Source organism: Clarias gariepinus, chromosome 13 (assembly GCF_024256425.1).
Source record: "Clarias gariepinus isolate MV-2021 ecotype Netherlands chromosome 13, CGAR_prim_01v2, whole genome shotgun sequence".
Taxonomy (NCBI): domain Eukaryota; kingdom Metazoa; phylum Chordata; class Actinopteri; order Siluriformes; family Clariidae; genus Clarias; species Clarias gariepinus.
In genome coordinates this window covers 33,607,995-33,635,311 of record NC_071112.1, presented here as the reverse complement: position 1 = coordinate 33,635,311, position 27,317 = coordinate 33,607,995, and the positions used below count along the sequence as shown (strand labels likewise).

The following is a 27,317-nucleotide window of genomic DNA, read 5'->3' as shown; positions in this document are numbered from 1 at the left end:
AAATCATATTTATTTAAGTTTCAATAAAGTCTACAATATAACAGTACATTCAAATACACTTCTTTTTGGTAAGGCATTAAACAGCCATGCCTTCTGCTCACTTTAAAAGGTTTATATAGTTCACCATTGATTTCTGTGATTCATATCATTAGCAATAAAAATGTATGTTAAAAAGAGGCCATGAAAGGTTTTTACATTGTTTACATCTTGTTTGAGTTTTAAAATTATATTCCATAGTCTGAAAATGTCTTATAAATGTTCAATAATCATTGTCAGTAATCATTTGTGTGTGTGTATTTTTATTTATTTTTTAAATTTTGTTCTTTGAAATAGCTTAATGACTAGAAGAGTCATGAAAAGATGCTGCTTTGAGGACAGCTCCCCCCCTGTGCTGGATCCCAACTTTAGGTGGTGTTTTGCCTGATGTCTCCGATATGATCCCTTCTTAACCTGAAAGCCACTAATGTTGGATGTCTACTTTTTAACACTTTTTACTTTTTAAGGACATATAAAACACCTTTTTCTTGTATGAGTTCCTCATTATTGTCTAAACTAAATTTGTAACAGTGAATAAGTGGGTAAGTTCTGCTGTAGCTCTTTTGTCCCATTTCTCACTTTTTTAATTACTTTGACTGAATGCTGTTGGTATTTCACCCTGATTTTTAGTACCAGTTACATTTTCTGCCTATGATTCCTCCATGCTGTTTCCATAGTTTCCTGCCCAGCCTTAGTTACTGTGACTCCACAGTAACTAAGTCCACTCCTAGACTTTTCAGGTGAGGTGATTTTTCTTAGGATAAACTTGAATTAAATATCTCTCTATTCCATAACAAATACACTCACACTGGCAGATGTTTCTGGGGTTATAAAAATGGCAAATTTGCTCAAAATCATCTGATTTTATGTTAAACACCAAGTTAATTTCCTCATCCTTTTTTTTAAATTAATAATTACATGCCCCTGCCCTCTGTGAGAAACAACATACTTCTGTCATGGTCTTTTACAACTTTTTAAGGAAGACACTATTGATATAGTGACTTCCTTTTACTGGTGTTGTAAGACACACTCACAAACTTGTCATTAACAACAATGACTTTCTAAAAAACTTTATTAAGTTTGTTCGTCAATATAGATTACTTATCAGTTCATCCAAGTGTCAGACTTAATTCTGCTGTGAACTAGGGTTACATTTCACCACTTCTTCAACCTCTAAAACAACATCTTCCACCAAACACAGAAAACTAGGAGAGATATTAATGCCATGTTTCCCTGGTTAGGTTAGTGAATTTTATTTTATGTACAGCATGTCAACCAGCAAACACTGGCCGACAGCTAAAAAAGTGCACATAAAATCCCCTGAACCTGCTCTATAATTATTTACAGAATTTACAGAGTAGGAAAAAGATAGAAAAGATAGAAAACCACTCTCACACAACTATTCACCATACTCACTCCCAGCATGCAACCCATGAAAGAAAGAGAGAGAGAGAGAGAGAGAGAGATTTGGGTGAGCTAACACGCAGCTATTGTCATCAAAAGAACATTGGTTGGTGTCTAGACCATAAGAACTCTTGCTTCATTTGCAAAAGGGCCAAACTGCATAATGTCCACTTACACAGAACATGTCTCGAACATTAGCCAGTTCCAGCAGCAGGTTTTTTGGTTAACCAGTGGTGAGCAATCAGCTCTCTCACCAACAGGACCCATGGTGCACACCCAGGTTCATAATTAGTAAGCATCAACTTGATGGCAATAAATAAATACATACATACATACATACATACAATACAATATAAAATAAACAAGCAAACAAAAAATAATCTAGTATAAGCAGTATATCTCAAGGGCATATTTCAGTTGAGAGATTCATAAAATGATAATATATATATTAAATGTTATTTTATAATTTTATTTGCAACATTTAATTTTAAGTTATGACATGATCATGTAGTCAACATCATTTTTTTTTATCAAAGTAATTTTAAACCCCTTGTGCAGCTTTCAAAACAACATACAATAAAACCTTGGATTACGAGTGTTCTGCAAGATGAGCAAAGATAAAGTTAATTTGGTTAATTTGTTTTATTTTTACTTACTATTTTGGATTAATATTGTTTATATAAATATTTTTGGGTTTTGGAATAAATTATCTGAGTTTTAATTATTTCTTATGGAGAAATTCACTTTAATATACAAGTACTTTGAATTCCAAGCATGTTTTTGGAGCAAATTCTAAATGTTGGTACCCCAAGTGTAGAGTAGGGAGAGTAGTCACTTGGAAAAAGAAAACATTGTGGTGCACCGGAATTCAAAGACTGATTTGATTTATTATATGACTGGGTTGTAAAACATATCTCTTGCTTGTGCAATGTAGTCAATAAGTCAATGTATTGAACGAAATGTGGTCTGAAAAAAATCATGTATTACTGGAGATGACATAAATGTAGAATTTGTATTTACTGTATGTCAAGACATGTAACTTTATCTGTATAGCACCTTTAGAACAAAAGCAGCTTACCCAAGTGCTTTCCAGCAGGGCCATTCAATTTCAAATTAATAAAAAAAAAGAAATACCCCATCTTTGATGGCATAGATAACTGTGTAGATAGCGAGCAATGATAATGAAATTTACACAGCTTAAAGATCCATATCTAGATGGATACATATCCACCAGCCAAACCACCTACATGCTTTCTAGCAGCTTTCAGCAGGGGTGCGCAGCACAGAACTCCAGGCCCTGTTAATACTGTAGGTGCTTTCATTTGGCTCTTGTTTTCTTTATCCTTATCTCTCATATTTCAATCCTGAATTACAATGGCCCTACCATCTTAAGGCACCTGGGTAGGGTCCCATGCAGTCAAAGTGACTCTAGTGATGAAAACTACTAGAAAAGAAGGAAAGCAAAAAGTACAGGTAAAGATAGTGGAGGTAATAATGAGTAGAGAAAGGGGTAAAAAAAGAACCATTATTAATAGAAAATTAGGGGAAAAGAAAAAATATAGCAAATATAAAGTGGGATTGTGTTGCATGCATAATTGTGAATCTCTCTCTCTCTCTCTCTCTCTCTAGCATACACAATTCTCTTTTAATTGTGTTTTAATTAATTCTAACCCTTTTACATGCTATAAAAGAGAGGCGAAGAGCTTAGCTCAGGTCAGGAGGTCCAGAATCCAGGTCCGGAGGTTTTTAAGTGAGAATGCGTGGCAGATGTTAAACTACAGAGCAGCATGCGAGCAGGCTGATGCCAAGCACCCCAGGGACTTTTAAGGACTGCGCAAGCCACCGCTTACACATGGCTGAGAGTCAGACTTTACAATCCAGCCGCCAAAGATCAAAAAGACACTGCATACAACATCAAGGCCCCCTGTCCCAGCCGAGATCGCCGCTGGGGTTACCGGAGTAGCGACAGCCAGTGTTGACTGCGATCGCATTAGACTTCAGTCTGGGGCTGCACCCAAGGTGGGGCCGATGGCCATTATTATAAACACCACGTTAAGGACCCTGCAAGAGCTACGGCCAGGCACTAAATTACTGGCATATTAATTATTCTCATTTATAAGAAAAGAATAAGGGTCCAGACAGAACTGTCACTCGGTCCTGATCCAGATAGCGGTTTACTATTTAGTGCCAGCTATGTACCGTACATCTCAAAAAAAAAAATTCTTTTGTAATTTGATGTAAAATGCGAAACTTGTAGAGTATGTACTAAATTAATTATGTGGAAAGCCTTTTTTTTATTTTGATGATCGTGGCTTACAGCTCATGAAACCAAGAATAAAAATATTTGAACAACTCCTAAGATTTATCAAAAAATAATTTACAATACAGAAATTCTGAAAAATAGTTTTCTTTTCTGCATTTAATACTTGCTTGGGGCGCATTATCAAGCACTGCTGGCACTGCTGAGGTGTTACTGAAGACCGGGTTGCTCTGATAGCTCATCTAATTTGTTGAATCAGGTGTTTATCTTCCTTCTGACAATGCCACATAGATTCTCTACGGGGTTCACATCAGGAGTGATGGCTCTGTAATCAAGCACAGTACTATCATGGTCATCAAACAAAGTGGTGGTGTCATGCAAGTTGGAGGTTTTTAACCAGCAGATGCTTCTGACAGTCACTGTTTCAGGAGTGGCTTGATACTATGAGTGCAATAGCATTGGATTTTTTCAGAAATTTTGGCTACATTGGCTTATTTTTAAAACTAGTCACAGAAGTACTTTCAGCAAGAAGACAAAGTCTGATAACATTATGCCATTTTAAACAACACACTGTCTTCTTAGAAACTTATCCTAAATATCCTCTGTACCGTCCATGTTGTTCTATTTATGGCTACACAGCAAACTAGCTTTTAAATCCCAAGTCTTTCTCTAATCTCTGATTAAGGGCACTTCTTGTTGTGTGGAACAAGAGACTCTTACATGCACCCTAAAGGTTAGTTCCACAGGTCATGGTAGAATATGTGTTGGTAGAGTAAAATAACTAATTGGTTTGTTAATCATATCTTGTTGATAATAAATGGTGTTTGTAAAACATGTATGAAATTAATAGCAAACTTGACGCTGTGCTGTAGTGCTGAATATCAACACAGATATGATATCGTCAGTACTCTGACCTCTGACCTTGTGTCCACAATATAAAAGCAATATCATGCCAGAGAGAGTGCTGAATTATATATATACTACCTGACCAAAAAATAATAATAATTGCAGTCTAAGATTTGATTACAGAATTAAATGTTTTGGCCAGTTCGTGTATAAAAATGATTCCTCATGCTCCCAGAGCCGCTCTTTTGCACACTCTGGAATATAGCCATACTACCAGGGAAGAAAACCTCCATAGATGTGATAACCAGGGGCCTGATGTATAAACGTTGCGTACGCCCAAAATGGGCATAGAAATATGCGTACGCATTTTTCCACACACATATCGGGATTCATAAAAAATAAACTTGCCGTAAATAAGTGCGCACCGTAAGGATGCTCTTGACCGTGCGTACGCACTCTTTTAAAAGAGTATGTGTTTTGGCGACACCAACTGGCCCAAATAGCAATAACTATTTAAAATAGTCATAACCCAATTAATCAAATTGCATCAACCTGAATTATCATTATCAGCATTCTTAACCAAGTGCAAATACTTTGAATTTACTTTTTTTTAATGAATGGGCTATAAAAAGGTATGTGCGTATATAACATATCATCATAATGGATGCTCTAGCGCTGTTAGAAGACCTTGCTAATGACGCTCTACGGAGGGAGCGTGTTTTCAGAGACCGTGAAGATTTCCTTGCTCATGATGATGATTGGCTCATGAGCCGATTTCGATTTCCAAGAGCCATTCTCTTGGAATTGTGTTCTGAATTACGGCCAGTATTGGAATGACCCTCGCGGAGAAACCGCGCTGTGTGTTCAAGTACAAGTGGTGTTGTCTTTTTAAGTTATTTTTTTTTGCATATGAATAAACAGGAAAATCGACTATTTTAATAAACGTATCTTAAGGACAGCTGCATCTATTGCTAGATTTGTCACTTAGATATTTTAGGACTTTCCACTTCCACGGAATTTGAATTGGTTGATTTAAATTATCCACAATAAAAAAGCAGAATTTTAAACAGACAAAAACTTATATAATGTGTAGATAAATCAATTACTTACCATCGTCACCGCAAATCACATCCGTATCACTTTGGAATTCTGGAAGAACTCCACTTAATCCTGTTTCCCCTATAATCGCGCCCACCCTTGCATCAAAGGCTGAGAGGTCAGTGATTCCTTGACCACCACCAGTTGTTACAACACTGCGCCTGTGTGCACATATTCTTTTTTTTAACGACTACTTTTAAGTCTGACCATTTTTTTTTTGGTCTCTTGGACAGTGCGAGGCACCGATGTAACAGCATTGACTGCTTCTGTTATACTTGCTCCCATTCTACCATCTTTCTTTTATTTGAAATGCCCGCAGAGAGCCCACCAAATAAAACTTTTTTTCGGCCCTCCACCTCAGACAGCAGTACCTCTATCTCGCAGTCGGTGAAGTTTCTTTTTTTTTGCTTTTCGTTTCTGTTTTTCCATTTTTAGCCAACAGATCAATGACAATTATCGGTCGTATTAATATGCAGGGAGATCATACATATTCAAAATAGGCGGTCTTAACCTCCAAATATGGTTATTTCAGGAGGAGATTGGGGTAAGCTATAAGCACGTGCTCCTGCGCACAATATTCAGATAATTGTGATTTATAAAGCGAACCTTGCGCAGGTTCTGGCGTACGTACGGTTTTATAAATCTGAAAACTTTTGTGCGTACGCAAATTCTGCCTTATGTGCGTACGCACATTTTAAGGATGAAATCTACGCAAAGTTTTATACATGAGGCCCCTGGTGATTCAACACATTCAGGTGGTCAGCTGACTTCATTTATTTCCACATAATGAGTCTAGACCTGAATAACTGATCAACCCCAGATCATAACACTGTCTCCAGAGGCTTGTACAGGGGACACTATGCATAATGGGAAGCCCATGAAGTGATGCACCCTTCTTACCCTAATTGATCTGGACTTGGCTCTCATTGCTCATCAGACCATATGACCTTTCTCCATTGCTCCAAAGGTCAATCTTTATGCTTTAATCTTTAACTACTTATGGAAATTGAACACTTTTTACAATGAACCTCACAAACAAGTGGTTTTCAGCTGTTTAGTCCCAATCATGTACGTTCTCATCATTGTGTGTATGTGTGTGGAAATGCTATTATTATCACTATAATAGTTATGGTTTTTACTGTTTACCATGCCATGTACCTTTACCAAGTTATTTAAGATATTTCCAAAAACATTTCTTTTACAGTTAACTGGTTCAGTGCTATCCCTACAGTTTTTGATAATGTATTGTAATGTATAACAGCAATTACCAACTTAACGTGAGCCACAACGGACCCAGCATGCTCAGCAGGCACATTGAAAAAAAAGACACACTGAACACCTGATTTTTAGGTCTGAGTAACTGCATGAACAAAATTACATTATCATTTAACCATCTTTTTCACAGGAGTTACAGACTGTAAATGCAAGAAGTCTGTGTCAAAATATAAAAGAAACAAAAAAATTACAATATTGTAGTTATAGTGATAGGCTCACCTATCTGGACAGTACTTGAAGCTTTGTGGAAATGGCTTGAAATAATAACAATAATAATAACAGTAAAAAATAGGTGTGGGTGGGATCTAAACTTGGCCATCTTCTTTCTTCACAACACTGTCATCTGCAAAACTTCTGGTGCCTGAAATGATACCATAGTCAAATATTGGCCCTTCCAGCAGAGTGACAATATCCATCCGGTTCACTTTGGTCAACCCCGAGGTCAGAGCATCCGCTGGTGACAGGACACACACAGATATTCTGATGCACATATTTTATGTAAATTACATTACCAGCACTTGTCTAAGAAATTGTCTTTGTGTCTTTAACAAAATTTTACTCTATTACACTTTTTTTTATTTCAAATACACAATTCTATTATTTACTTTGTCTATGTGAAAGAAGAAATTGTGCAAGGGTTAGGGTGAAAAACAATGTGTATCTCTTAAACAGAGAGGGATAAAAAGAGAGACAAAGACTCACTGGTTGCATCTTTTCCATCTCTGCTTACCCACTTCTTCAAAAGCATGAAACTCTGGGCAGTGAGGGAGTTGGGGTTTTCTGTGCGGATTTGATTGATCTCATCCACTGAGAAATTCATTTCTCGTGCCAACTCTGTATCAAATAACAAACATATCATCTTACAACATGACACACCCAGTTAAGTCTTCCTGACCAAATTGACTGAACAGACCTAGCTACCAAATTTGTTAAATTGCCTTATGGATGTGTGAAATAATTCTGCATGAAAATAACCCTTATCTGTTGCTTATTGTTGTGGTGTATTTTAACATAAAACTGTGGACTGCAATATGACATATAGAGAGTATAAAGAGCAGAGTGTTATCTAAAGTTTAAAACTCCATGCCGATGTCTAAATATTTTAATTTCCTGTAAACTGGTGGATCATGAGGAATTAAATTATTAAGAGGTATTTATTGTTTAGTTTGATCCTGTAATGTAGTGAATTTTAATCATTATTTACAAATCATTCACAATCAATTAAGCAACAACTATATACAAAAAAATGATATTTTTATATAATCACAATCATTGTTTATACATTTCTACTGTGCTGTGGAAGTTCTATATTATATCTAAGTGGGGAAGGTACAAAATACCTATTTAATACAAATTTTATATAAAGTCTACCTGTCCAGCTAAGTCCCAGATGATCAGCAACTATAGCAATACGGAGGTCTGTTCTCTCACATGGACTCTGTGGACCTGAAAAAAAATCATATAAAAACATCATAAATTTAAGGATAAATATAAAAAAATTGTTAAAAAAAACTGAATGAAGATTTTATGAAGCATTTATATTCCATTTTACTATATTTGATTATTTTTACTATATATTCTTTATCTTTTATATTTCTATTTCATTTTCATTATCTTATTGCCTGTACATTATGTAAATTTAAAGGTTTTTACTTCTCCTACTCTTACTTTGCACTTTGAACTATATTGGTCGAAAAAGGAGGGGAGGAAGGCGTGTTCGGAAGTAGAAAGAGAAAAAGAAAGGCAAGAGTTTAGGAGTGATAGTAGGGACTTTGAATGTTGGGACTATGACAGGGAAGGCAAGAGAGTTGGTTGATGTGATGCAGAGAAGGAAGGTGGATATACTGTGCGTCCAGGAGACCAGGTGGAAAGGTAGCAAGGCTAGAAGCTTAGGATCAGGGTTTAAATTGTTTTACTATGGTGTGGATAGAAAAAGAAATGGAGTAGGAGTTATTTTGAAAGAGGAGTTTGTAAGGAATGTTCTAGAGGTGAAGATAGTATCAGATAGGGTGATGAGTCTGAAGCTGGAAATTGAAGGGGTGATGTTCAATGTTGTTAGTGGCTATGCACCACAGTTAGGATGTGAGTTAGAAGAGAAGGAGACATTCTGGAGTGAGTTAGATGAAGTGATGCAGAGCATCCCCAGAGTTGAGAGAGTGGAGATTGGTGCAGACTTCAATGGACATGTTGGGGAAGGAAACAGAGGTGACGAAAATTTGTTGGGCAGGTTTGGTCTTCAGAACAGGAATGTAGAAGGACAGATGGTGGTGGACTTTGCAAAGAGGATGGAAATGGCAGTAGTAAATACTTTCTTCCAGAAGAGGCAGGAACATAGGGTGACATATAAGAGTGGAGACAGAAGCACTCAGGTGGACTACATCTTGTGTTGACGTTGTAATCTGAAAGAGATCAGTGACTGCAAAGTGTTGGTAGGGGAGAGTCTAGTCAGACAACACAGATTGGTGGTGTGTAAAATAACCCTGGTGGTGAGGAAGGTGAAGAGAACAAAGGCAGAGCAGAGGAAAAAGTGGTGGAAGCTGAGAAAGTAAGAATGTTGTGTAGTCTTCAGGGAGGAGTTGAGACAGGCCAGGGGTGGTCAGGAGGTGCTTTCAGTTGACTGGACAACTACAGCCAATGTGATCAGAGAGACAGGTAGGAGGGTACTTGGTGTATCATCAAGTAAGAGAAAAGTGGACAAGGAGACTTGGTGGTGGAACAATACAGGAACATGACAGATAAACAGACCATTCAGGACACAGCAGGAATCCCCCTGCCCGACGAAAAAACCCGAATGCACGGCTATCTTCGACATCAACAAAGAGAAATCAAAAGTCTGGCACAAGTGGTCCATGACCTGGCCTGCAGTGTTAGTCAGCTCATGACAGCCCGGTCTCCCCCAACCTCTCCGCACCGAACCGCCACACCCTTACCACCACGCCCCACACCACCTGAAAGATACGCCGGAGATCCCAAGGGATGTAAGCGCTTCCTTCTCGCCTGTGAGCTGTACCTCGCAGATTTCCCACAAAAAGTAAGCTTCGTCACACAGCAGCTCACAGGTAGAGCAATGGACTGGGCCACAACGGTGTGTAACGCAGGCCCTCCGCGCAGTTTTTGACCACCCTGATCAAGGAAGGTCGGGAAAGCAGCAATTAATGAAGATAAGACAAGGAAATAATCCTGTGGCTGAGTATCTCGTGAGGTTTCAAGTTTTAGCTGCAGAGAGCAGATGGTGTAAAAAAAGCCTGTTAGCCAGATTTCGGGACGGACTCAACCCCCGAAAATCAACTGGAACTTGCTTGCAGGGATGCCAAAATGTCCCTTGAAGATTGCATCGTGCTGGCAATTAAGCTGGATCAGCACCTGCGTTGTCAGCAGCGGCGCTCCTCATCACAACCGTCAACAAGAGGGCACGAACCACACCGTAAAAAAAACCTCAGTCAGACGCTGAAGAATTATCGCCAAGGGTCTTCACCAGAGCCAATGGACCTAGGCACAACCTGCATATCGGCGACAAAGAGGGGACAAAGGATGACGTCGGGATTGTGCCTGTAATATGGAGAGGAACAGCACCAAGTTTTCTCATGCACGTTATTAAAAGTAACACACCTCACTCCATCTCGCACCCACCTACCTTTTTGTTTAAAAGCTCAATTTTCATTTAATAATCATACTTTGTTTTTCCCCTAATAGATTGCGGGTCAGCTGGAAATTTAATTTCATCTACTATCCTTTCCTTGCTGCGAGCTTCAGTGTCGAAGCTTCCATGCCCGATATCCATTAAAGCTCTGAATGGCCGTCACCTAAAACAGTTGCCTGTTAAATTAATCTCCGTGCCCCTTGGATTAACTTTTCTCGGTCACACTGAGGAAATAAATTTTTTTGTGCTTCCTTGGTCAGACCAGTCTGTCATGCTGGGGCTACCTTGGCTCAGTTTTTACAACCCTAATTTTGATTGGGCGAGTTCCCGCATCATATCCTGGGCCCCAAGATGCGCTAAATCTTGTAAACCATTGCCATTAATGGTCCAAACAAGCATTGAAAGCCCGCGTGCCCAAGTATCAGTTAACGTGCCATCAGAGTATGCAGAGTTTAAAGATGTGTTTAGTATCAGGGCAGCAGCGAGACTTCCCCCTCGTCGTCCGTGGGACTGCACGATCAAGCTCTTGCCGGGGAAAACATCGCCTTGCTCACGTATTTATCCATTGTCCCTCAAGGAGACCAGGGCAGTGGAGGAGTACATGGACAAGGCTCTTCGGCAGAGACTCATCAGCAGGTCCACAGCCCTCGCTTCGGCAGGTTTTTTTTTTATAGAAAAAAGGCGGAGGCTTAAGGCCCTGTATTGATTACCGAGGTCTCAATGCAGTAACAGTAAAATACAAGCACCCGCTGCCGCTGGTACCGGCCGCTATCGACCAACTCCGAGGCGCATCCATCTTCACAAAACTCGACCTCCACAGCGCTTTTAATCTTGTTCGTGTACGTAACGGTGACGAGTGGAAGACGGCGTTTAGTACTAAATCGGGGCATTATCAATATAATGTAATGTCGTATGGATTGGTAAACGCACCTGCCGTGTTTCAGGGGTTTATAAACGACGTGTTCAGGGATATGTTTAACCGTTTTGTGATAGTTTATTTAGATGATATTCTAATATACTTTCGGTCATATTCCGAACACCTTCTTCATGTAACCGCGGTCCTTCGTCGCGTGTGCGAACACGGGCTCTATGCGAAGGCAGAAAAATGTGAATTCCACAAAAGGGAGATTGCATTTCTCGGCTATCGCATAGGGCCACAGGGGGTCGATATGGAGACGACCAAGGTAGAGGACGTGAAACAATAGCCGGAACCCAAGTCAGTAAAGGCGCTACAGTTTTCTCTTGGGTTCCCCAATTTTTATCTGCGCTTTATCAGAGGTTTCAGCTCAGTGGCAGCACCACTCATATCACTATTAAAAGGAAAGCCGAGACGACTAGGCGCGTTCACAGCAGAAGCGAAGGCAGTATTACAGAGACTTAAAACTGCCTTCACCACGGCACCTGTTTTAAGGCTTCCCGACCCCGAGAAGCCATTTATAGTAGAAGTCTATGTGTCGGAGGTATGGATAGGAGCAGTGCTGTCACAACGCCACGGTCGACCCGAGAAACTTCCCCCTTGCGCATTTTTCTCTCGCAAACTGACACCTGTCGAGCGAAACTATGATATCGGTAATAGAGAACTGCTTGCAGTAAAAGAAGCGTTGGAGGAGTGGCGGCACTGGCTAGAGGGAACCAAACACCCATGGTGTTTAATGGTGAACAGCAGGTGGTGCAACAGCTCAAGCGTTGTTCCTCTTACACACTCCTGCACACCTAATCTGGAACTACTGTCCATTATGTGCCGTCCTTTTTATCTACCTCGGGAGTTCACATTGGTCATAATCAGCGCCGTTTATACTCCACCACAAGCGGACATGGACACTGCATTATGCGAGCTGCATGAGGCACTCACACAGCACCACTGTTACACGACAGTCAGGGGCGGCTACAAGGCACAATCTCGTCCAGCATTTGGGAAATCCGACCACGCCGCCATCTTCCTCATGCCAAAATACAAACAAAGGCGGAAACAGGAAGTTGTGTTTCAGAGAAAGGTTGCGCGCTGGATAGACCAATCGGTGGCCACGTACAGGACGCACTCGATGACGCAGACTGGGAATCGGGAAACTAGCGAATGATACAATGGAGAAAAAGACTATCAGAACATTTCCCAACCAGAAGCCGTGGGTGGATAAAGCCATCCGCGACGCTCTGAGATCTCGCACCGCTGCCTACAACACGGGATTTGAGTCGGGGGACATGGACCCAAACAGGGCTGTGTCATATAACTTTCGGAAATCGGGGAAGAAGGCGAAGCAGTGCTACGGGAGGAAACTAGAGTCACAATTCCAACAGAGTGACTCTAGCAGCCAGTGGCAGGGACTAAGGACAATAACGGATTATAAAGTACCAACATCCGGTATGATACACGCGGACGTGTCTCTGGCAGACGAGCTGAACACTTTCTATGCTCGCTTTGAGGCTGCAGCTAAAGAGGCTAGCGATGCTAATTCTAGCAGCGCTAATGCTAGCATTCGCAACTCAGGATTGTGTACATGTAGTTTGCGTGTTCTCCCCATGCTTGGTGGGTTTCCTCCAGGTACCCTGGTTTCCTCCTACAGTATGAAATAATATAGTGGGTAAATAAGTGTGTTAGTATGTTTGTGTGTATGTATTCGCGCTGTGATGGATTGACACCCCATCCAGACCACAGGCATACAGGAAAAAGCAATATAGATGACGAAGATGATGAGTGAGTAAGTAAATTTACTGAATGATTATTTTATGATGATGTGACCTCAGATAAAATGGTCACTACACAAGCAACAGGGTGATGGCGCAGGAGTGGATAGTGTGGGCAACAATTGCCTAATTTTCCTAACCCTAGCGTGCCGAGCCCATCATGGCAGAACAACACTGCGAAAGAGCCGAGCGGTAGGTGAACCTAGCCGGGGACAGGGCTACCCGTCGCGGCTAGGCCTCGACTCAGCATCCGAGATTGCGGGACAACACCGAGGCCAAGGACCGCCGGACTAACGCTGCAACATTCTTAGGCCTGGGGACAGCGTACCCCAGCAGCCATTACAACTAGCTGCAGGGAAGCCGCCTCTCACGTGGTCTGGACCACGTTTCGCTATGGGCACTCGTGAACACTACAGTTTCGCTGCTGCGCTGGGGAGTATTAAAACAGGGCGAGCGCGGTTGTGCGCTGCCGGCCCCAGCCTTGACCATTCGCACCGTGTCAGGGAGCTATTTGGAGATACGGGCCTGTCGCACAGTGCAAATACAAATAGGTCGAATCAGTCTTTCTCATCCATTCTTTGTGGCAGACATTGAGGATGATTGTATCTTGGGGTTGGACATTTTGGAAATATGGGGTGCGGTACTGAATCTCGCGGACGGAACGTTACGTGGTAACTTCGGGTTAGCCAGGTTGCTAGTTCCCAAAGCGCAGCCGGACGTGTTAGTAGCGCGCACCAGGGGGGCGGAACTTCCGGTGGACGCGCCATGTAAACATCCGGTAGCAGACCGAGCGAGGATAATGCCCAAGCTTATGCAGCGTAGCAGCGTGGGGTTAAGTCAGACACAGACCGACACAGTAAAGTCCCTTTTACATGAGTTCGCGGACATTTTTACGGTAGATGAGCACGAGTGCACACATACTAATTTGGTGCAGCACACGATTGATACGGGTAACGCAGCTCCTGTTCGGTTACATCCGAGACGCCTTCCCTTAGCTAAACGAGCTATCGCCGAGCAGAAGCTGCGTGAGATGGCCAACTTGGGTGTCATAGAGCCAGCGTCCGGACCGTGGTCTTCACCGCTTGTGTTGGTGTGTAAAAAGGACGAATTATGGCGGTTTTGTGTCGATTACTGGCGGTTGAACTGGATCTGCGTAGCGGGTACTGGCAAGTAGAGCTCGCCCCGGAAGCACGACCTAAAACCGCGTTCTCAATCGGGCAAGGGTTATGGCAATTCCAGCGCATGCCGTTCGGCCTATGTAACACTTCAGCTACATTCAAACGGTTGATGGAGAAAGTGTTGGCCGATATTCCTCGCGATAGTTGTGTCGTTTACCTGAACGATTTACTGGTGCACGGCAAAGAGTTTGAGGTCGCACTAGCTAATCTACGGGAGGTATTTTTGGCTATCCGGCGGGCGAATTTGCGGCTCAATCCGAAAAAGTGGCAGCTGTTGCGGCGAGACCGTGTTTCTGGGACACGTGATTAGCGCTCAAGGGATTGCCACCAATCCAGCCAAAATTGCTGCGGTACAGAATTGGCCTGAACCGTTAAATGTGTCGCAGCTACGCACTTTCCTTGGGTTAGCCTCGTACTATCGTCGGTTCGTGAAGGATTTTGCCACGATCGCTAGTCCGCTGCACGGGCTCACGAGAAAGAATCAGCCGTTTCGCTGGGACAGTGTGCACACGCGCGCTTTCACTCGGTTACGGGAAGCTCTGGTCACGTCGCCCGTTCTCGGATATCCTGACACGTCTCGTATGTTTATCCTCGACACGGACGCAAGCGATGTAGGGCTAGGGGCTGTCCTGTCTCAGGTATTACTGCGTCACGCGGCGCGAGCTGTTAGCGGTCGTCACGGCCCTTAAACATTTTAGGCCGTATTTATATGGGCAATCCTTCTTGCTGCGGATTGCCCATATAAATACGTTTTAAAGAGCCCGAGGGGCATTTAGCGCGCTGGCTCGAGCCGTGGCAGGACTACGATTTCACCGTTCAGCACCGAGCGGGAAAACTGCATGCTAACGCCGATGCTTTATCCCGCCGGCCGTGTAGCAAAGAGCGTTGTCGGCACTGCGAGCGGGTTAAAGAGCGCGTGGGTGGTCGCGACATCGAATACTCTCCGACCTCCGTGAATCAGAACATTCTCCCTGCGCAGTTCTCCGGAGCCCCCGTCGGTAATCAGTCATCCAAGCCAGCGTGCAGCCGAGTTACTGCGTCGCCTAAATCGTCACCTGTAGTCGTTCCGCCTGCGGATTTATATTAATAAATGTAAATAATATTTATGTTAATAATATTTATTATTTTACTAGTCTTATTAATAATAGTCTTGCCAGTATTATTTTATTTTATTTTATTTTCTAATTTTCTTTTTACCAATTTCTTTTTACCAATTTTTCTTTTTTTGTATTTGTATCTTTTAAATAAGCAGTTACATGAAGAAACAATTTACTTTTGGGATTAATAAAGACTTATTTTAGCAAGTTAGGCAGTTGTAGTTACAGGCTAATATTTCCTTCATTGTCACTATACAGCACAGTACAGTAAAGAACTTAGAAACAGAGAAAATATCTGACTTTTGATTAGTCTCTTGCATATCAAACAATAATAAGCCATCACCATGGTAATGTAATACTAATACCTTGTTTGCAACTGATATATTATAGCAAGCTAGCCAAATAAGCCTTTCATCATTTATCTTCTCACTGATGCTTTGCCCACCTTTCTGTTTTATGACATTTTTTTTTTTAAATTATTATTATTATTATTTATGTGTGAAGTTTTTAATGTCTTCCCTGTGCTTTGTGGATTTTCTCCAGGTACTCTGGTTTTCTCCCAAAGTCCAAAGACATGCAACGGCTAATTACTCACTCACTCACTCATCTTCTACATGCTTTATCCTGTATTCTGGGTACCAATTCAGGTGCCAGGGCACACGCACATACACTCACTCACACACTGGCAATTTGTAAATGCCAATTATCCTAATCTGCAGGTCTTCGGACTGTGGGAGGAAACCGGAGTACCCAGAGAAAACCACCCAAGCATGTGGAGAACATGCAAACTCCATGCACACAAAGACAGGAATTAATCCTGGCAGGGAATCAAACACAGACCCTGGAGGTGCAAGGCGACAGTCCTAACCACTACAACACCGTGCTGAATAACTAATTAACATTTACAAATTGCCCATAGTGTGTGGGTGTGTGAGTGTCTGTGTGCATGCTTGTGCATGACTGAATAGGAGAGAGGTGAAAATCCCCAGTACTACCAAAGTTGCCTAAATTTCCTTATGACCTGTGTTTGGTTGGAATGAAACTTCTTTTTTAACTATTACACTGCCCCCTTTTCCCTTTTCCTTTTATAGCCCATGTACAGTATGCTCACCAATCTGAAAAAACTGAAGCCTTTCTTCAACAAAATCCTGCTTGCTCATGTCTATAGCACCACTGCGTGTCATTTCAAACATCTTGCCCTCATGGAAAGGAAAAGGGTTAGGCTCGCTGGTTGGGGTGCTGTCATCAGTTGGTGTTCGAGCTAGAGTGCTGTCTGGTGTAGTAGCTTGGGATTTTTCCTCAATTAATAAACCAAAAGGTTTTGGATCTTCATCTTTGCTTTTGGTCTCTACCACCTCTTCCTCTCTTCTTTTGTTTGACCATGGATCAAGATCTGAGTCTTTAGTGACTATAGCTTTGTAGGTAGAAGTTAATTCCGCCTCAAGTTTGTAGCTGAAATATTTATCTGAAAACTCCTGTCTATCAGGATGTCTTCCCTCCAAAGAGTAGATCTTGCACTGATCTTTTCCACTTTCAGTTTTTTTATATAGGTTGCTTTTAGATTTTTCCTTTTCTTCTGAATGCTCATTTGGTGAGAGTTCTTTTTTAAACTCCAGATGAGTCTGACTAAAATATGGAATACCCGTCTTTCCTTCATTTGAAAGGCTTAAGGTTTTGGTATTACTTAACCCATCATCCTCATCCTGCAGGTCATATCCATCCAGAGAGTCTATCTCTGTGGCATCAGTGTCATGGGAAAACTCAGCTGTTGTTGCTATAGAGCAGTCAGTAACAGATTGATCATTGTCATTTTGCTCATCCTCCTCATCTCCCTGAATGACACCATTTATACTCTGTGACTCATTGTGAAGGGAGTCCTTTCTGTCTGGGTTCCTGGGCTTCATGCATTTTTCCCCATTCTGAGACATTTTAAAGTTGTATTTTTTGAGAGGAACTAGTTGAATGATAGACTCATCATCACTGGAATCAATGTCATCAGCCCCAGATTGAAGAGGAGATGGCAAATGGATTTGAATTACAGGCTCTGCAAAAAGGTGTCTGTCATGCTCCTCTTGAAGATTCACCTCCATCATCTTTGTGTTTGCTTCAGAAGGTGATGAGCCCTTTTTTAGTTCCACCTGGTCAGACTGTCGAGTGTTCAGTGAGTCTGGTACCTGTTTGGCTTTGTTTTGTTTTCCTGGTGATCCATGAGTCTCTTTGGATAATTCTGTTGGAGTAACAGCTTTGGATTTCTCTGCTGGTAATTTCCTGAAAATAATTGTCTTGGGTAGATGCTCTTCCTTTGGCTGCTCCACAATTGAGCTAGGTGTCCCAACCGAAAAGTCTGATCTTCCAGATTTCAAGTCATAGTTAACCTCTTCAGAGTTGAATGTCTCAGTGTTGGAACTTCCTCTAGAAATGTCCATGAAATTTATATGAGCTTTTTTGTCATTTGGGTTCCCCTGAGATGAAGATTTTTTCTTTATCATTTGATTAGTATAAACCTCTTCTCTTGCCTCATGCACTTCTTGGTTTGCAGCTTTTTTGTAGGTTCTAGGTTGACTGGTGTCTGTCTCTTTCTCATACTTCTTGTCCACTGGTAACTTGACATAAATTGGTAAAGGTTTAATATCTGCTGTAACATTTTCATTATTGCAGACTACATTAATACTTCCTAGTGAACACACATCACCAAATTGATTATTTACATCACAACTACAGTGCTTGCTTTTAGCTAATAATGGTATGTGTGAACCTGCTGCATCAGGCTGAACAGATATGATCTTTTTGGTTGTTTCTTTTTTGTTTGGCTTATCAGTTCCATCACTGTAAAACAAAGTGTCTTTTTCAAAATTAGGGAAAATCTGAGGTGTCTGGGATTTGGGATATCCGCTGACACAACTTCCCCAAGTTGTGTCAACCTTATCATTGCTGTATAAAGTTTTTTTTAATTTGAGAGTGGTGTCACACACATTAAATAACTGGGCTTTTGTGACATTATAACCTTGTCTCACCTCACTGTCTAAAACATCTTTTGGACAATGTTCACCTAAGTCGGATAGATTTGGAAGACTACCTCCAGCAAACACCTGATAGTTGGGTAATTTATTCTCCTGTAGCTTCTTTACTAGTGCACCAGCTGTTTGACTGTACTGAGACATCTGATCTTTTATTATAGCCTTATCTTTAAATTTCATACTCACTAAGCTAAACTTAGATGTTGATGGGTGGAAACATTTAGAGGATTTACTTGAGTAGCCCCCTTGTTTTCTGTTATCACAATATTGAAGTAAGAGACATCCCTTTGGGCAACTTGGGAGGCTGGCACACTTTCTTTCATAAGGACTATATCTGTCCCTAAATCTTTCTTTGCTCCACTCTTCTCTGCCACCACCATTCCTCAACCAATATTTCCCTGGGCTGCTACAGGTAGAACTCAGAACTGACTGAATTTCTCTAATGTTTGGCTTGTGATTTTTCTCCTCAGAGGACTGGATCTCACCCTTTATTTTCTCGGTTTTATTCCTGAAGAACAATGACGTTTCACTAAGCTTTTCCTTTGCTTCTTTGACAGTTTTATCTACCCTGTCCTCAAATCTGTTTTTTTCTGTGCTTTCTCTTTGCCTGTCATCAGGTACTCTTGTCCAAGTTAATTTCTTTGGACTAATAGGATCTGAAGCATACTGTAGTAAGGATAGATTATCATGAGTTTCATTGTCATCTATGACACCACCTGATTTATCTGGTTTAAGGATGACACGTTTCATTGAGCCCCCATTTGTCCCCCTTTCAAAATAATGGGAACTTTCAGTCAAAGCTTTGTCAGATCCAGAACAAGAAGAGTCATATTTCTCAGTAAATAGCTTTTTATCCGTAATTTCATTTGTCTCTTTTTTTATAATTAATGAATCGTTTTCATGGAACTCCACTGAATGTGGTCTTTGTAATTTTAGAGTTTTGTGCAAGTCTTCAATTTTTAAATGGACAGTCGTTATTCTCTCATCATCCTCCTGTAAAAAAGTGGAGATTACTTTCTCCACTTGTTCTCTGTTTTGAAGCCCATTCTTACTGCTGCTACATTGATAAATGTAAATTTCTTTCTCAGGATGATTTTTGGTTTCCATTATAATGATCTCTGTAGGTTCAGTTTTATTTTCTTTTTCAATGTGAACCTCAATAATGTGTTCCACTTTGGGCATTGTGTCATGTGGTTCTTGACATCCCTTGTTGCCACCCTCATGTTGAAATAAACCAGTAACCTCTCTGGAGGAATCTTGACCAGGCTGGAATTTCATGGTAGTTTTTTTAAAGATCTCTGAGGTTGTCTCATTCCTTGCTGGTTTGTGATATAACATTCGAGTAGTGGTTGTTATGTGAGTCTCTTCTTTAAGTCTCATGCCTTTAGATGTGATGTCCTTCTCAGGAGTGGATCTAGCTTGGTACATTTTTACTTTATCTTTGTTGCTGCCACTGTGTAATCTGAACTCTATATCAGTGCATTGCGTTGGAGAATTGGCTATTTTAACCTCATCCACTAAAGGTTCACTGGTGTCACCTGAAGATTTATAACTCCTTATAACTTGTACAGTTTCAGTCCATTTTTCAGTGATGACTGGTGAGATTTTCTGAGAGGGACCTCTGGAACCCATGCTGTCAGTACTCTGTGGAACAGAGGGTGTTCTTTCACTCCGTGTCTCAAACCCACTGTCTGATAGGGGACTTTTATCTTGATCATGAAAGATATCTGAGTCTAGAATGGTTTCTGTACCAAACAACGTATCTGTTAACCTTGACAGCTTCTTCTCTGACGGTGAAGGATGTATGGTAAATGGGGGCATTTTAAACTTGCACTCTTGAACTTCCATAGCAGGTTTTGAAACATGATTAGGTTTTTCCTCCCTCTTTTTCCTGGTCTCTTCATTTGTCTGTGCTGCTGTTACAGATTTGGATAAGGAATTTGTGCCAATGTCATTGGTGAGATAATCAACCACTTTTGCCAAGTTAAAATCTCTGTGAGTCATAACTCCTGTTTTGACCAGAGGTGCCACTGTCTCATATCGAGGAGGACACCACCATCGATTTTGTTGGTTTTTATGAGTATCGTCCTCTAGATTTTCAGCCTTACTATCTTTCTTGCATTTTTTACCCTCTTTCATAATATTATTATTAAGTATCTCACTAACTTTAATTAGGTCTCGTTTAACTTTCTCCATAATCTTGTACTGTTCTTTGTCTTCAATTTCATGTTCCTTATGTGAGTCAGACTGGAAGCCTTTGGAAACAGAGCATGTATCAGTTTGCAAAACAGCTGACTTCCCAATTCTATTTTTCTTCATTTCATGCACATCCTTTAGTATCTCTTGGCTGTTTGACAGAGTGGGTGAGAAAGTGCCAGGTGGCATAAAAGCCAAAGTTTTATCAGGGGACAGAACTCTGGCAAAAGTAGATGGCACTTGAACATTTTCCTCTGAGACCACAGATTTTTTGGAGGACAAGCATGCAGCAGTTGTTTTGGAGATGTCAGGAAGCATCTTTTTAAATTGCTGTTCTGGTGAAACATTTATAACTGAATAAACAGGCACTGCAACTGTACTATAGGTAACAGAAGTAGTAAAGCTGAGGGAGGATCTACGAAAGTCATAGACAGAACCTGAAGACTGAATAGGCTGGTATGAGGAGGGTGTAGAGATTGGAACAGTCTTGAGTTTTTCAAATTTTAGTGTATTCTCCACTTCATCAAAAGCATCATTAACACTGGTTGTGGCAGCAATTGTTGTGGACTGTATCCTCTCTTGTAGGCTGTGGTAGGGGTCATGACATTTAGTTGGAGAGCTATGAAAACTGGATGTATTAGTTTTTGTTCTCATTGGGGTGAGCACTGGCAATATTTTGATGGGGGAAGCAATAGTTGGAACATTCAATATATTGACAGATTTATATGAAATATTGGAGCTACTCATGTTTAGAGAAGACTTGGGTAAGGCAGGTGGAGTCATGGTGCTAAAAGATTCCTGCAGCGGTAAGATTCCAGCTGTTGGTTGAGAAGTTCTGGCTGAACATAATGGAAAAGAGACAGAGTCAGGAACATTTATTACTGGAGATAAAGAGGTTGTCAAAGATGCCAGAACTGGATACTGGGCCTGTTGCTCTATTGTCTTTTGTGAAGAGGAGACAGCTGTGTAAGAACTTACTGGTAATCCAACATCACTGGCAGACTTGAAAGAAGGCATAAATGAGCTTCTGATGTCAAATTTTGTGTCAGAGTGTTTTGACAACACAGACCTTAGTGGTGAGGCAGATGGAGTATTGGAGGATGAGCTACAGAGAGAGACTAATCCTGACATGGCCTGGGCATTTGCGCTAGCATTTGGGTTGGTTACCCAAGTCTGGTATTGGTGCATCATACAAGCAGGTTTGTAGGAGTAGCCAGATGTCTTTAAAGTTTTCAGAGCACTTTTTTCTCTTTCAGCTTTATCTTATAATATAAAGTTAAAATAAAATAAAGGGGAAAAAGAAAACAGAGTAGAAATCAAAGTTAATTTCTTATTTAAATAAGAAAATGCAGTCAAAGAAAAAAAAGGACAAACAAAGCATCCATACAAATTCCACTACACATGCAAGCAGTTAGGTAATGTACAAAAATATATATTTTAAAAAAATCCAGTATGGAGAAGACTTTAATAGACAAACCAACAAAACCAACCTGGGACTTTCATACACCACAGTCTATAAAGTTGACAAAGAATAATAATAATAATAATAATAATAATAATAACAACATTGAGCAAGTAGCCTCTTCAATTCAATTTTATTTGTATAGTGCTTTTAACAATTGGCATTGTCCCAAAGCAGCTTTACACAATCAAAAGAATTATTTAAGTTTGTATGGAATTTGAATGTGTATGAATCAAATTGGTCAGATAGTCCCTGGTGAGCAAGCCGATGGCGACAGTGGCAAGGGAAAACTCCCTGAGATGGTAGTAGGAAAAAACCTTGAAAGGAACCAGATTTAATAGGGAACCCATCCTCATTTGGGTGAAACAGAGAGCAGGAATTGATCTGCATTTATACTGTGTGTTAGTTGGCAGGCAGTTCAGCATAACAGCTGATGTTAATATGGAGTCCAGTTGGTTATTGAAAACTCAGGTAGACTTGTATGAAGTTCCAGTCCTGAACTATCGAACACTCAAGTCATCAGAGAAACAGCTGCCAACACCAGTCGAGGCCAGAACCGTCTTCTAGGTAGAGAGAACCATCCCCAGACACGAGACGCATCCCAAAGAGACACATGGGGCATCCATGTGAAGAGATCACCAACCGGAAGCGGGGCACCAGGATGGGTCAGGCAGGTCCGGAGGGCAGAGGGAGTCTGGATCATTGGCAGCTCAGGAACGACATGTGTAGCTCGACAGAGAGAGGGGAGGAGAGAGAGGGGACAGAGCTACACAAATCCAAAGGTGGGCGTTGACCCTGCAGGCATATGAATATATGAGATTCTAAAACACAGGAAAGCATCATGAAAATACAGTTTCTCTTAGTTGACTGGTCTTACCTAAGGGACCCACAACATAGGGGACATGAGTCATGGTGTCTAGACAAAGCCAAAGATATGGTCTTTGAGAACAGGGGTGTCCAGTATGAAGGTTATATAGTGGTTAAGTTATGTGGTGGAGAAAGCTAGATCAGGATGTGGAGAACATGAGCTGATCCTTTCCATTTTGGAGCTAGTTTGGCCATGTGCAAGTCCTCCACCCGAGACGGAGGAAAAGCGTGGACCCACATGTGGTCGCCCACATTATATGTGATTGCCCAACATCTGGAGTTATAATATTTCCCCTGCCGCTGCTCGGCATGGGCTACGTTGCTCCGGATACCCTGAAACAGTGCTTCCTGATGCTCTACTGTGGCATAAGCAGGATGGTCAGGTGAGATGTTTCGGTGTAACATTTTCTCTAGTGGTCCCTTCAGTTTGTGTCCCATTGCTATTGCTGCTGGGGTGTAACCGGTACTTTCCTGCAAGGCGGTACTTATGGCAAACCGAAACTCAGGAAGCCATTGGTGCCACTGCATGTGATTTTTTTGACAAATGCAGCAATCATAAATTTAAATGTCTGTTTGGGGATGGTAGGCCTTGGTGAGCTTTTGGATCATGCCTCATTGCCGGCAGATGGTATAAAGTAGCTGGGACGTGAAATGTGGACCTCTGTCAGAAACCAGGTAAGCTGGCATGCCCCCCCTTGTAAAAATCTTCCTCGTTAAAATCTCAACCCATATGCTGCAGTAATCAATGACTATCAGCAGATGTTCGTTAAGCAGGGATAAGCAGGGAAATGGACCTGTAAGATATACTCCCAACATAAAACCAGGTTCCAAAACAGGTGTGCTTTGCAGTAAGCCTGCCAGCTTACTAATACGGAGTTTGTATTTCTGATATGTGACACATTTTCTGCAATATTCCCAGATATCGTGGCATATCTCTGGCCAGTAGGCGACCTCCAGTAGCCTCCTCAGGGTCTTCATCTGCCCCAGATGACCACTGAAAGGGTTGTCGTGGGTGTACTGCAGGTATTGGGGCCACAGAGACGTTGGAATGACCAGCTGGAGAAGACTACATCCAGCCTGTTTGGGGATCTGGCGGTAGAGAAATCGGTTTACCATACAGTAATGTATTTTATTAACATTAGGATTTAACCTTGCTTCTTTCCACAGTGCACGGAGTGCCTCATCCACCTTTTGGGCCTCCTCCAGCCCGCCCTAGTCACATGGCAGACACCCCTGGGCAGATAAGTACCCAACATGTAAGGCGTGAAGAGGGGTTCGGCTGATTGAAATCCCGTGAATCATGATCAGTGATAATAGTAAATACCTCACCCTCCAGATATTGACGCCACTTTTCCACTGCCCATACCACAGCTAGACATTCCTGCTTGGACGCTGAGTATTTACTTTCAGCTCCATGCAGCAACTCGGGGGGCATAGGCAATCACGTGTTTCCCATCCTCGTAGTCTTGGGTGAGCACTGCACCGAGGCCGATGTTGCTGGCGTCTGTCTGCACCTTAAAGGGGCGGTTAAAGTCTGGGGCTGTTAATGGCATGTTCTGCTGACTAACTGACTCCTTCAGGCTGACTTGCATTCGGATGTCCACACCCACTTGGCTCTTTTTTTCTTCAGGGCATGTAAAAGAGCAGAATGCTCTGAGAAGTGGGGGATAAAACGGGGATACCAACCAGCCAGACCTAAAAAGCGCTGTAGCTCCCAAAGTTTGCAGAGAACAGAGTAAGTTGAATGGCTGCTACCTTGGCTTCTTCTGTTTTGATGCCTTCAGCAGATATAACGTGTCATAGAAAGGAGAGATATGCTTGACAAAGGTTACACTTAGGTTGAGAGTGAGACCAGCAGCTTCAAGGAGTGAAAATACTTGGAGATGATTAAGGTGAGTAATGATGTCTTATTACATCAAACAACGTCATCTTTGTAAACAAATTAACACTTCCCGATGGCTTTTGCTAGAATGTAGGTCCTAAGCCTCTAAAAGGTCCCTCCTGCCTTTCTCAGGCCGAATGGAAGACGGATAAATTCGTTTTGTTTGTTTTTAGTCACAAAAGCTGTTTTAGGGATGCTGTCTGGATGCCTTTCCACCTTTCAATATCCACAATGCAGATCTAACGAGCTAAACACAGTTGCCCCATAGAGCGCCTCTAAGATCTTGTGGACCTGGGGCATAGGGAAGCCATACAGAGGTATTTTGCTGTTCAGGGCCCAAAAGACCATACAGAAACGTCGTCCTTCTTTCCTACCAGCACCACAGGGAAGACCATGGCAAGGTAGATGGTCTAATGATCCCTGTCGTCTGACTTGACTTTCTTGCCCAGCGTCCTTTGACTTCAATGCGGCTGCTTTGAACGTTTTTTTTTTCAGTGCTTTGAAACTAGACGGTCATTGGATAAACGCTGCGATTATGTCCTGCCCACGGACGCTCAGCGTCTCTGGGGGTGAATGAAAAGCAAATGAGAAGTGGGCTGGCCTGGACTCCAAGCTTCTACGTGATGATTAGAGTGTCTGTCAAAGGATTGCATCTCCTTTTGACTGACAGCGATTTTGTACTATAAGGAATCGCTGAAGCTATTCGCGCTCAGTCCCATCGCGGATTTCTCAAGTTCAGTCGAAATAAAAACTGCTGCAACCTATTTCTTTATATTTGCTTGGTGAAATTGCTTGATTTTTATCATACATTTCACACAATTATACACCACATTCCTTGTTTCACTTTTACAGAGTTTGATATTTTTTTTAGATCGTTTATTCATTCATTCATATAGTAGGCTAGGCTAGCGTCGTGGGTGAAACTGCACATGATGGCAGACAGTGCTAATATTGTCGACCTGATTTTGGCAAAGCCATTCCAAAATGTTCCTTACGAGGGCAGATCAACACCTAAGATCGAAAAGATAGGGAAAAATACCAGGTCTTTTCAGCTCTCCTGGTATGACAAAGTTAGCTGGCTGACTGGAAGTGCTGTGACAAATAAAATTTACTGCTGGCCATGCCTTTTGATGAAACCATCTCACGGATGTGTTTGGTCAACAGTGGGGTTTGGAGATCTGTCTAACTTTGACAGGGCATATAAAAGACATGAAAAGAGCAATGAACATGTGAGTGCATGTGCAAGATTAAGTTGCATGGGAAGGATCAGGGTTGAGCATGCAATAAATTAAGGTGCTCGCATTCAAGTGGCTAAACATAATGAAACAGTCAAACAAAACAGGGCCTTCCTAAACCGCCTTATTGATGTGACATCCTTGCTTGGCCGGCAGGAGCTGTCATTTAGGGGACATGGTTTTTTCAAAATCCACAAAGAGTACATCTTTTCTGGAGTCTGCAGGCTGTTCAAGGTTGCCCAGAAACGCTCCTACTCGATGGAATTACACATCACGGATAGTGAGCACTGTGGCAAACAATTATGATGGCCTCCTGCAGACATTTGAGAACATCATTGCAGATACAACAATGGATGATGATACACTGGATTGTGCCAAAGGCTTTGTGAGGAAACTGGAGGATTTTGAGTTTGTGTTCATGTTGTACACATATGAACAAATCTTCTCTGAGACTGATGTGGTCTTTGATATTGTCCAGCAGAGGGCGATGGATGTTCTTTACTGCAAGAAAGGAATTGAATCTCTTCTTGCATTTGTCAAAGAGAAGAGGTCAGAGGGGGCTTTCCAAGCCTTTTATGCCAAAACAGCAGATCTCACATCAGACCCACGAGATGAGCCCATGAGAAAGCGCCGTCTGACCCAATTACAGAATCCCTAAGAGCGATACAGAAATCTGTACATGGCCATCTTTGATAAAATCTTGGAGCAGATTCCTTGACGTTTCTCAAATTTGAAAAGCATGCTCTTCTTAGAATTAGCCAATCCAGAGAAATTTGATGACATGAGACAAGTATTTCCAGAGGAGGCCTTCCAAAGTGTCCTGAAAAGTTATAGCCATCACTTTGATTCAGGGAGACTGAGGTCAGAACTTCAAGTCCTGTATTCAGATCAGGACTTGCAGGGTAACAGGGGAAAGCTGTGTGATTACTTGGTGTTCCTTAAAGACATGGAGTTGGACAGTGCAATGCCTCAGCTTTACAAACTGTTCTCATTAGTGGCAACAATTGGAGCTACATCTGCAGGTGTAGAAAGGAGCTTCTCCTGTTTAAAGCGGCTCAAGTCCTACACCCGAAACACAATGGGCCAAGACCGTTTAAGGAGCCTAGCTCTGCTGGCCATTGAGAGGACACTGATCAAGTCAC

General features: G+C 41.7%; 1 protein-coding gene across 1 annotated transcript in view; it reads right to left on the bottom strand.

Moving 5' to 3' along the window:
- Positions 1-5,608: 5,608 nt before the first annotated feature.
- LOC128535336 (ankyrin-3-like) overlaps positions 5,609-27,317 on the bottom strand; it is a 142,810-nt gene continuing 121,101 nt past the window's right edge. The window contains exons 12-14 of the mRNA XM_053509207.1: positions 8,291-8,365; positions 7,622-7,753; positions 5,609-7,373 (exon numbers count right to left, since the gene is read on the bottom strand). Of these exons, the coding sequence (XP_053365182.1) occupies positions 7,225-7,373; positions 7,622-7,753; positions 8,291-8,365 (356 nt within the window). The 3' untranslated portion in view covers positions 5,609-7,224. The remainder of the gene's footprint in view (positions 7,374-7,621; positions 7,754-8,290; positions 8,366-27,317) is intronic.